The sequence below is a fragment of the Pleurodeles waltl genome, chromosome 11 (assembly GCF_031143425.1).
Source record: "Pleurodeles waltl isolate 20211129_DDA chromosome 11, aPleWal1.hap1.20221129, whole genome shotgun sequence".
In the NCBI taxonomy this organism is placed as follows: domain Eukaryota; kingdom Metazoa; phylum Chordata; class Amphibia; order Caudata; family Salamandridae; genus Pleurodeles; species Pleurodeles waltl.
This window is the reverse complement of record NC_090450.1, coordinates 233,664,756-233,676,974: the sequence shown is the minus strand read 5'-3', so window position 1 is coordinate 233,676,974 and position 12,219 is coordinate 233,664,756. Positions and strand designations below refer to the sequence as shown.

The window sequence follows — 12,219 nt, the reverse complement described above, 5'->3', positions numbered from 1 at the left end:
TCATAGGATTCAGCCAATCCTGATCACATAATAAACCAACTATTTTAACTTCAAAATTAAAATTAATACTGTTCTGTTCTTTACTCCCTCTCACAACGTTGTGATGATTGAGCTTAGAGGCATTTTGAAGAAGGCCCATTACAAATATTTAATTTGAATTAAAATAAATCAATTTTCCATTACACAATAATATTAACTTAGTAGTGTTACTCCATATCATTCAACATTAGAGTATAAAAACCGATATAATTCTGTGAAAAAATAGAAAGGCTCCAGTGAAGTTGGGAATGATGATGTAAAATTAAAAAAATAATATGCTACATTAATCTTAAATCCTGCTCCGTCATGCACTCTTAAAACATTAAATGTTAATACAAAAATACATCTAATATACATATAAATATTACACAATCTACAGTTTCACTAATTAATATTGGTTACACAGGGATTGGATTCCACTTTTAAATGTCATAAAATGTGTAACTCCACCATACAATATTCAAAGTGCAACTGAACACTGGCATGCAATTTGTATATCATATTGCAAAATAACACCTCATGACCATAAAGCAAATTTAAGAATAAAGTTCAATGTACAATGTTTCTACAATATATTAAACATACGGCGGTAAAGTAACAATTGCACAATTATTTAAATTCAAGTCTTACTCCAATGTATAACTTACTTACAAGTTTGTATCCAACATACGCTTTCTTAGCACATTTCAGACGTGATCCTGCCTGGGCATGGGAGTTACGGTAGTACCAAAAACATTTTCATTTAATTTTGCTTTAGAGTTGCTCTTTCAGTGAAGAACTACCAATTGATGATTAAAATCAACACAGTTGGGAACCACCACAAATCAGTTAATTATGAGAGTCCAGTAGCTCATCAAATCAGTCAAAAAGTATTTTTGCACCAGGTGCTCCTACCTACAGCCATGGCATATTCCCTGAAGAATGGGCACCTGAACCAGAAGGGTAGAATGTGAAGGTATGGTTTCAGACCCGGGAAGAGTTCTTTAAAGCCAGTATAGTTTGTACAGAAGTTTCCAAATGCTCCAGCAACTAGCACGCCATGGGGATGAAAGCCAAGCAGATAATTGTATTTCGGATCCAAATCGGCTGTTTTAATAATCTGAAAATCACAAAAAGTAGCCCTTGTAATACTACTCTGAGCAATGTAGCAGTTAAATGAACAGAAAAGCACAGACATAAAAACAGAAACAGGTATTTTAATTTGAACAAATTCTATTATTTTCAAGAAATGCGAACATAGGGTACAGAATCATTGCATTCAAATGGTACATTAACAAAGGCCATAACAAAGACCCAAAGAGTTGCAGGTCAGAAAAGCAAAAAAAGGCTAATGAAGATCGGACGGTTTTAAAATACCACCTAAATGTAAAAAAAAAGCAAATACTGATGAATTTACAGCAAAAATAGGAAAGGTAGTTTAAAAACTACAGTAGATTAATACAAATGAAGAGTAATGGTTAGTTACAGGGCATATGGCAGTTCCAAGGTGTTGGGAGTCACAACCCACATAATTCACAACCCAGGCAATTTAACAATATAGGCACAGACTCACCAGCACAGTTTTACTCCTTCCTGGGGCAGGCCTAGTTATGGATTGGGAGGCTGTCCCTGCAAGGGGAGAGGCAGAAAGCCCAAAAGGCAAGGGAATTGGAGCTGGTACGAAAGGACGTCTGGCCTCATCCCTTTCCTCTTAAAGCATTATGACAGTTATGAGTATTTCTATGGCAAGGGAGACTGTATTACACAATGGCAGTCACCACTATGAAGTAATATTGAAGCCTGAGTATCCATAGGAAGAGCATTTTTGTTTTGCTAATACTATGGCCCAGTATGGCCAATCTTCACAAAACTTTTCAAAACAAAGTATACACCTCAGCTCCTTCCTGGAAGGGCCAAAGAAAGAAGGTGATCACAAGATACTGATTTTCCAAGTTAATTCCCATATGCAATTTTGTTCACTGATAAAGAAAAATAAAATGTACACCAAATTTGCCAAAATGTTAGAACTTTACTCCGAACACATACTTTTCCCTATCTGCTCTAAATCTATTCAGCTGTTTAAGAAATCTGAATACAAAAGAGTTGTTTGTGGTGGTCCACAGTACCAACAAGTGAAATAGATGAAAAAAAAAAACATCTTCCGATTGACCGCAGGAGCTTTTTCTGTACCATGGGTCTACGACCATTAGTGAGGTACTGAATAATCAGATTGGCTGACCACAGCTACCAGGAAAACGATGCAAACACTACTACAGGACTCGAGAACTAACTACCCAAGTCCTGGTGGGCAGAGCATGACATATATAGTCACTGAAAAAAAAACAAAGATTACAGAGACGTTATGGGTAGGAATTAGAATTACAAAATAGAAATTCACTTGAAAAAACAAAGTTTACAGAGACATTATAGTTAGGTTCTGAATTTACTCGCAGAAAATCAGAGAAATTCAGTAGTTATTTCAAGTAACTATAACTGCCAGCCTAAGGTAACTATACCTCGCGCCCCTGCCATGCATAGATTTTTCTTCAATAATTTGACTGCTAATATTTCATTGATATTTATTTGACATTATAAAAGTTGTCAGGAGTCCTGTAACATCTGGGGTAATTAGCAGTAAATGGCGAGGTTGCAAGTTATAGTTACCTTAGGCCCCAAGTTAGTTACTTGAATTAACTCTAACCATATCAATATCTCTAGTTTTGTGCAAGTAATTTCAGAACCTAAGTATAACGTTCCTGTGACATTTTTTTTCCAGTGAATTTCTATGTTTTTTTATATTTTTTACGTAAAGTAATTTTCATTATTACACGCTAATCCAACCACTGCCGCGCACGACCTTTGGCAGTGCATGGTGGGGATTGGCCGCAGGACCTGCAGCAAACCCCTATAGCCACCAAACCCTGCACCGTGCATGGCGAGAGTTGGCCGCAGGGCCTGTCTGTCTGGATAGAAGAATAGCTGTGAGAGGGAGTCTTGTGGTGTGTGACAGTGTCTCTGTGATAGGCTGTGTGAGTGTCTCTGTGGGTTTGAGTGGGTGCGTGAGTTACGGAGTGGGTGTGTGTGTGTGTGCCTGTGTGAGTGTCTAAGTGGATCTGTGAGTAGGTGGGTGAGTCTCTGAGAGGCTGCATGAGTGTCTGTGTGCGTGTGTCAGTAGATATGTGAGTGACTCTGCCACTAAGGAACCTCACCTGACCTTTTATCCAACAAGAGTCCACTGCTTTGCATGAACTATCTAACCAAGTGGAGTCTTTTCTGCATCCCTGGGTAAATGTCCAGTATGTATTCTACACTACAGCTGTGTAATGAACCACAAGTAAATGTCACCAGTGACCTTGTGTGCGTTTTGATATTATGAGTGTTCCTGGTGTCTGCTTCTCTAAAACTGTGTGATAACTTGAATCCGCTTATAGAGAGGCCATTGAGACTTCAAATATGTAAATCTTCACAAACTCAGGGTCCTTCCTCTTATCTATATGAAGTAAGTGCTTCTCTGTTTGTCTTCTCTGTATCAACAAAGTGCCATCAAAACCGATGGGAAACGCCCTGGGAGCCCTTTGGGAAGCTGTAAAACATCCTGGCAAAATGGAGAAGACCTTTGCATACTACTAAGGTGGACAGTGCGGACCAAGTGGGTGCACCTTCCAGGTGATTTGCACATGTGCATACTCAAAGCGATTTAAAGGGAGAACCATATACTCTAGGGGAGAGGGTCCGTGTGGGCCCACTCACTGCGCCGATTTCAGCCCCAGTGTGTCCATTCCCCGCTGCTCACTGTTAACCAATGGTAGTGGGGGGGCTGCACAATCCCCTCCCCTATTTCGACCCCGGTGACCCCATTCCCTAGGGCCCACCACTATTTGATTGGTGAGGGGAGCTGTGTTGCGCCCCCCCCTTCCCTGGCCTATTTTGGCCCAGGGGTCCCCAACCCCTGAGGCCCACCACTATTTAAGTCGGAGCAAACAGCTATGTCCCTGGGGTAGGCACCCCAGGACCTGGCAGGAGCCGGACCTAGGGGGCAGCGAACCACAGGGCCGGCGGTCTGCAACTGATCCCCTTCACCACGGTATTATAGACCTGGGGAGGTGGTGATCCCCAGGGCTGCAGGGAGAGGGGCTGCAGGGGTGGCACAGGTCACCACACCCAGGGGCTACACTGAATTTTGAGCGGGGGGTCTGTGCCCCCTCCACACCCTGGGGACCACCACCCCTGGGGCTACATTGAATATTGAGCAAAGGCTGCACGCCCCCACCCCATGCCCCCGAGACCACCTACCCCCAAGGAAAATATTTAAAAAAACAAAAGTGGGTCCCTTTGGGACTCCCAAGCCCCAGGGATCACCACCTCCCCAGGTATGTGTGTACAATTGGAGGGGGGCTGTATGGCCCCACTTCTTGGAGCCACTGATGGCCCTAGAGACCGCCAACCCCTAGGGCCGGCCCATCCTAGGTCCTGGGACATACCTGTTTGCTGTGGCTTGGTTGCAGCTCTGCAGCTGCAGCCAAGCCACAGAAAACACTTAAATTTTTGACAGCGGGACCTGTAAAGCAGGTCCTGGTCAAAATCCGAAGCTTTCATCTCTGTCCCCTGCACATGTACAGTGGACACAGATGAAATGCTTCAGCAAGCAGGCAGCTGCTGTTAAAAGCAATAGCACCGAGGGGGTCGCCATGAGGCTTCCCCTGCAGTGCCAGCTAGCCTGTAAAGGGCTTTTTATTAAAATAAATACATACATAAAAAATAATAAATAAATAAATATGGAGGGACCACGGCGGAGCCCTTGAGGGCTCCCTCGCGATCATAGAGCGCTCATAAAGGGCTAAAAGTAACAGAAGAAAACACATAGCTCAGTTTAAAGGTCTGCGACATTGGGGACTCGAGTCGCGCTGGACTAATTTCCTTTTTTTTTTAAAATAAAAAACAAATTATTATATATAATACCCCACAAATTACGGCACTCATGACATCTTGGATAACATCACTGATAATATCAACGTAATACTTGCACTAAATCTTTTTTTTTTTTAGAAAAAGCTGTGCATGGTGGGGGCACGAGGTATAGTTATTCGAGTTAACTCTAGCTATAACAGGTGAATTTTTATAGTTCTGTGAGCTTAAAATGTGAGCCTAACTATAACGTCCCTGTAACCTTTTTTTTTTTATATATATATATTTTTTGTAATTTATTTATTTTGGGTGTTGGTACAGTGGTTTCACTAACCTCGAGCTGCCCCTGCCATCTGTTGTCCTTGGGCTGCCCCTGCCACTCCCTGCTTCTACTCCATGGTCAGCTTGCTGCCCCCCTGCATGCTTCTGCTCGACCTCTGTGGTCAACTTGCTGTCCCACCTCCTCCAGCTTGCACTCTATGGTTTGCTGTGCTGCCACTGTCCATCCCTGCTCCTCTCCAAGGTCGACTTGCTTCCCCTGGCCCCAAGGGTTGCCGTATGGGGTCCCTGGCTTCTTTGCTGCCCCTGATCCATACCACTTGCCCTCCATGGTCCACTGTAATATCCCAAGTCCATCCCTACAGCCCTGCAAGGTCAGCTTGTTGCCACTGGCCTGCCCTTCCTTGGTCCGTTGTGCTGCCCCTTTCCATGGCATCTGTGGTCTATTGGGCTGCGGTTGCCCCTTCATGCTGACCTCGACTGTCACCTTGCTGCCCCTGGCACCTCATACTGTTCTCTTTGGTATCTGCCCCCTTCCGCCTGCCCTCTGTGGGCCGTTGACCTGCCCGTACCCTCGGAGTGTTGGCTCAATGTGGTGTAAAAAACAAAAAACAAAAAACAAAAAATAAAAAAAACAAATAAAGACAGAAATTCATTGAAAAGAAAACAAATCTAAAAGAGACCTACTTGTGTATGGTAATATGATCTTAACCTACTTTACATAAAAAACCTAACCGAAATTCACTGAGGAAACCAAAGGTTAAAGTGACTTTGTATGTAAGTGTTGAAATGACATAAAAACGAATGCTTAAAAAACAAAAATAAAACACATGAGTTAAAATCCAGCTTCAGTTTAGTAACAGGGAGAGATGAATTAGAAGATGTGAAATTAATAAATATTGCTTTTGATGCACTGAGCTGGAAAAGTTGAGAGAGAGAGAGAGAGAGAGAGAGAGAGAGAGAGAGAGAGAGAGAGAGAGTGTGTGTGTGTGTGTGTGTGTGTGTGTGTGTGTGTGTGTGTGTGTGTGTGTGTGTGTGTGTGTGTGTGTGTGTGTGTGTGTGTGTGTGTGTGTGTGTGTGTGTGTGTGTGTGTGTGTGTGTGTGTGTGTGTGTGTGTGTGTGTGTGTATAGATTGTGGACATCTCTAGGTTTAATACTGGTTTTACCTCAAATTCTGAATACCAATGTTTTATGTATAACTGCATGATCATGTATCACATTTTGGATTTCTATAATGTACACTGAACAAATACAGTTTCCAGCTTTACTTTTTGTAAGGACTGTCTCCGGGATACTAAGATAAGGTGTAACTCACTCCAACCCTCTACCATCAGCTTTGGGATGTGCTTTCACACACCGTCCCTTGATGTACTGTATGAAGAGGAGCTTCTTTGTGTTTGGAGGCAAAAGGCATAATTTTCACTACTCACTTTTTGATCCACCCCTTCCACACACGTATTAGAATGTTACTGCTATCTACATAGATGGACTGCATCCTTGGGCTGGCTTATATCCACTTTGCTACCCAATTCGTCCCTGATCATAGCTGTAGCTCACAATCTTGCACAGTAACAGACACCACATGAGTGCTTGCAAAAGCAAAATTCCTTTCTCTCACTGTGTCAAACAAGTGGGACTTCAGCAATATTTACACATATGTCTGAATTTGTTCAACTGATCTATAAAGGGTACACCTTGCAGCCTAGTTTCCCAGGGAGCAATGGGCACTTATGTTCTGGTGTTATATGCCGACTGCTAATTAAATATTCTTTGTCCTCGTTGGTGTCAGCTCGGATTCCTTGCAGATATAGTACCTTTGAAGCCATCAACAGTCAGTTTAATCACAAGGACACATTAGAATGGCTTTGAGAATTAGATGTTCCTGACTACACCCCTTGTTTTTTGTAGCAAGAGGGGACAAGAATGCAGAGGCATTGCTTAAGGACCTTCAGAGGGATACCAATCACCCATATTCCCAATCGCAATTGGGTTACAAGTATTTAAGGTGAAAGATCCCAGCGTCTGGGATCACAGGAAAAGTAAAGAACAATCTAGGTTTATTGGCTTAGTTGTAGGTTACAGATAAAGCCCCACCGGGATTAGCATCCTGCCGCTCAGCCCTTCTCACTCCAACTGTCCACTCATCCAAGCACAAACACTGTCAACATTCCAACCATACAATGACCTCACTCACTGGTTGAGTAGCAGTCAGCATTAAGGTAGTGGGGCAAATATATAAGATAGAAAGAGGCCACAACACATTTCATGGCCTTCTGTGTGGTACTATGCAGCATCTCGAGGGGTTTAGTCACTGCAGTAGATAGATGTGACAATCTGCTAGGATAGTGGTTTGTTTTTTAGCCCAGGTAGGTGAAGTGTATTTGTTTTTAAGGTCACAATTGCAGGGGTTGGTTTGTTGTCTTGCTCTGAAAAGTCTAGGGAGTATACTGGACAGTGATGGGTACAGGCATAAGCAGGGGAGGTCCGAAACCTGTGCTCTGTGGGGATGTTGAATGGATCATGAAAGTTGTTGTGCAGAAGTGGAATGTGTATGGGTAATGGAGAGTGTTCTGAAGTAGAGAGAGGCATGTGGGAGAGATGTGACAACACAACTACAAGGGTGGTACTCTGCACAGAATTAATTGTTCTTGTACAAAAAGTAGCATGATACTGATACGCTACAATCAAACACTTCTCATGCAGGTGCTGTTGAACAATTTTTATGCTTACATGAATCGGGAAGTAGTCTCTGAAAAGTCTCCAGACAGTCCAGTTTCTAACCCACTCTGATCTTCTGCCGCCAGACTGAGGTGTGTCCCAATCAAGGTACAGCCACCCTACATATAAAGCAACAACAACCCAATTGCGCCCTAATATCAGCATCAGGAAGATTCCTGCACAACACTGTGCTGCAAGAAAAGAAACATATGCAAAATTACACAAAGGCTGCACCAGTTTTGCAAAATGAAAAATGTCATGACTCACTAAAATAGGCAAAACAAGCCATAGAACTGTTCAATTGCATCACTAGTAATCAAACGTGATTAATAAGCACAGACACAAATGTACTTGTTGTGTTTACCCTAAATGAAAGTGAAATCATCAACAATATGACCAAAACGTTCATACAGTACAATAAAAGGAAATTTAAAAGTGGTTGTTATATTTTTGTTATAGTAGCACCCTTTATAAGATCTTAAAAACAGGTCCTTGAAAACTTTGCAAACACCTTTGTTTTTGTGGGACTAAAATATATATACGAGTGAGTAAATATAAGTGAAAAGGATTGGTATTGCTGGAAAGATAGTTTAAGCTGTATAATTACAAACAGAGCTCTGTAGCCATTCAGACAGGTATTTCGGATTGACACGTTCTGTAATATTGTGTGTCCTTCTGAATACAATGCCCAGAGTAAATTCTACTGACAATTGGAATAGTCAATTAGTAACCAGTTTAGATTCTAAACATCTGGGAGGTGTATTGTCCACTATAAAGGGCTTCAAGCCCGACCACCGCTTACCATTCATTGGCATCATTGCCATTCTTCTTCTGGATACTGTGGATTTCCGAGTGACACGTCATTCTCCAAACGCAGGCCTTCTTGTTTCTGGACTCTTTGCCCCACCATTTTGGCACGCTTAAAAATAACTACAATTTACAGAGACGTACAGACTCCGCAATAGCCGAAAGCTTCGCTGACTGTTACTGTACTCTGTATACCCAAAACCCCCAATCCCCAGCTGAAACAACCACCGCCTTACTACCCAATATTGCTCTCTCATCCCTATTGCGGTCTCTCAAAGAGAAGATCTTGACTCCCCACAAACACTAGACGAAATTGGGGATTCCTTGACCAGCTTGAACCACAGATAGGATACTTGATGGCTACCCTATTGAATACTACTGGAAGTTCCAAGAGCTCCTCTCATTCTGGCTTCTAGACCTGAACCTAGAAGCTGGAACCAAAGGTCCATTTCCCAGTGGTTTAGATTTAGCAACCATGTTGTCATTCGCAAAACTGCCAACAGCCCCCTTATTCCCCCACCCCAATTACTTCACCTCACGCGGGGCCTTTTTCCCTGATTAATGGTAAACAAAAAATCTTTGCCAAGATATTTTCTCAGCTGCTCACTCTGGTACTCACTAATCCAGCTTTTCCCAACCAATGCAGCTTTATGTTGAGACACAGTACCAGACATTGCAGCATGTGGCTGCATCTTGCATTAGCCTGTAGGTCGGTGATTTCAGATACATGTGGTCTACTCCTTGTAGATTTTGAAAAAGCATGTGACTCAATCAAATAGTCCTTCTTGGAGGCTGTGCTGCAACGCATGGGGTTTGTTCCTAGGTTCCGTAGATTTGTCAGCCTCTGGTATTCGTCACCAGACGCACACGTACGCATCAATGGAATGCTCTTCGACCCCTTTCCTATCCACCGGGGCACTAGACATGGCTGTCCCCTATCGAACATTTTTTTATCCCAATCCGACAACTTAGTTTCAAATACTTAGGTATTCATGTCTCAGTGCTTCCGGAGTTTATTTGGTCTATCAATAGAGCCCCCCTGGAGGTCTGCATGAAACGGGATTTCCAGACTTCGACATCACTCCCTGTACATATCCGAGGTAAAGTGGCACTGTTCAAAATGATGATCCTACCCCACTTTCTCTATATCCTTTAAAAAAAAAAAAACACACTGGAAATTCTCACTTCCCAAGTCCAATCCTTCCTATGAACAGGAAGGCCCCCCGCACAGTGCTCAACAAGTGCTCCCAAAAGAAATACGTACGTGCAAAGGTGTGGCAGACATATGTCTTTATTACCAGGTATCCCAAGTTCTAGTAATCAACATCCGGCTCATGGGCAGCTGGGGAGACGAGGCATATAGACTAGAATGTCTTCACTTGGGATCAGACAACTTTCTCCAAATACTGTACGGGGGGTTCACTTCCCCAGTGACTCCTGAAGCCCACCAGGGTGGTGATCCAGGTGTGGATTGCCGTGGGTGATGGGCTAGAACAAGAAACTTAAACAACAAACCCCACTCTGAACGGAGTGCTGACTTAGCCAAGTTTCATAACAGGAAGGTTTTGCCAAATGGCATAAAATAGGGATCACACTACTAAGCAAAGTTTGAAGGGTATCAGCTATGAAATACTTTCGGGAGCTCCAATCCCCATTTTTCCTTTCCTCTACCTAATTCTATAAATACCTACAGCTGAGATAGGCGTGTTCCTGCTATCAAGGGCACAGCGACCACCTCCCAGGATTCAACTCCCTCAAGGCCAGGCTCCTCCGGGGCCACTCAGGAAATGGGAAGGGGGGATTTGTTAAATCTACAGAACACTCATTCTTAATTCCCGCATTTCATTTGACTCTCTTAAGGAAAAATGGGAATCCGGGGTCAGTATGCTTGAGGAGACAAACTGGAGAGGCGCCCGTATGGCACATCGCAACCTAGCCGCCTCAGCTCGCCTGAGGCTGATCCAACATATCTAAGTGCACATAACCTATCTCATACTCGTGTGGCTATGGAAGGATGGCAAAAGAGACATCTAACTGCTCCCTTGCTCCTCCCCAGAAGTGGACTTCTTCCACATAGAGTAGACATGATCCATAATAACAAAATACTGAAAACCCATAGAATTTATGACAATGAGTGTCTTGGGGAAGCCCATGGAACTTACTCCAAGGATGGCCTTGCTGTGCATTTTGGATGACTTGAGTCTCTCCTGATATATGAAAACACAATTCTGGCCAAAAGAGAGATAGCTTACTAATGGAACACTACTGAGGATCCCAGCACTTCGAAACAGACGTCTGCCATGGCCTGATGTGCCAAGCTCGAGGAACCCATTTATAGAGTCAGTGGATGCCCCCAGAAACATGACAAAATATGGGGACGATGGTGGAACAACTACTCAGGTAAACAAAATGACTACTGTTCTGGGGAGAAAAAGAGGGGAACGTCACAAATCATTCGTACCAGGGAAGGAGGGGGCAAAAAAACAAAGAAAGGAGGTCAAATGTAAAGGTATGTTGTCATGGTGTATTTTCAAATCAATAAACTTGTTTATGGTAAAATGCAATAGCTACAATGTAGCCATGACACAGCTGTAGAAGGAAAGCTCCGGAGCGAAATAAGTGTCACATGAACCTTTTCCTATTACTTTTGTTTTGAACATAATAGTTATTTTGGGATCAACTAAACCAAATACGTCGAAGTAAGAGAAAAAAAAATCACTGGACACATGCTTTAAAAATTCATTCTTTATCAGATACAATAAAGATTGCTGTGTCTGCTAATACCTTTTGAAATAATGCATGCATGACCTGGAAATATAGAGGTGTGACTGTAGCCTCAAATACAAAGCTTTTGATTTGTATGGCAGGTAACTCGTACAGCATTTTGTGTGGATGCTATGATTAAATGCTGCCCGAGCACTTTAGAGTGGAGTAGTACTACTGTTCTGAATTTGGGCCCTAAAATAACTCGTCCCACAAAATAACATAGGTGACAAAACAGGATTTTCCTATAGTGGATTCCAATATGACTTTCAAGACCAAGCAAATGTGGAGACCATCATTGAAGGGCATCAGCTAAGCATTTGTGCACTGCTGAATAGTGCTGGAGAGACAGTTAAAGAATACTCCACCCACCATGCTGCACTGTCATTAACCTAATTATTGGGAAGGGATCTCTGGTTCTGTCTGCATCTTTTCTGAGTCACACTAGCCCTGATAAGCAGAGCAATTAGCACAGGCCTCAGAAGACTGGCACTTGTCTGTCACTGCTGCATTCTTAGAACTCAGCCCCTACTTTCAACAGCAGCACGTCCTTTTTTAAGTCTCGGCTAGACAGCACAAGTGCAGCCTCGAGAGATGCTGTATTCAATATGTGGGCTTCAGCTTGCCCACAGGCTTCCCATCTGCTGGCTCCATCGTTGCTCTCATATTCTTCCTCCCCAATAGTCCATGGCATTCATGCATCATGCCTCTTCCTGTGTTTAGCCCTCC

At 43.0% G+C, this 12,219-nt stretch overlaps 1 protein-coding gene across 1 annotated transcript in view; it reads right to left on the bottom strand.

Moving 5' to 3' along the window:
• The window catches only part of LOC138265608 (2-acylglycerol O-acyltransferase 1-like), a 170,268-nt gene that overhangs the window by 55,788 nt on the left and 102,261 nt on the right, over nucleotides 1–12,219 (bottom strand). The window contains exons 2-3 of the mRNA XM_069213471.1: nucleotides 7,933–8,111; nucleotides 934–1,138 (exon numbers count right to left, since the gene is read on the bottom strand). Coding sequence (XP_069069572.1) covers nucleotides 934–1,138; nucleotides 7,933–8,111 — 384 coding nt within the window. The remainder of the gene's footprint in view (nucleotides 1–933; nucleotides 1,139–7,932; nucleotides 8,112–12,219) is intronic.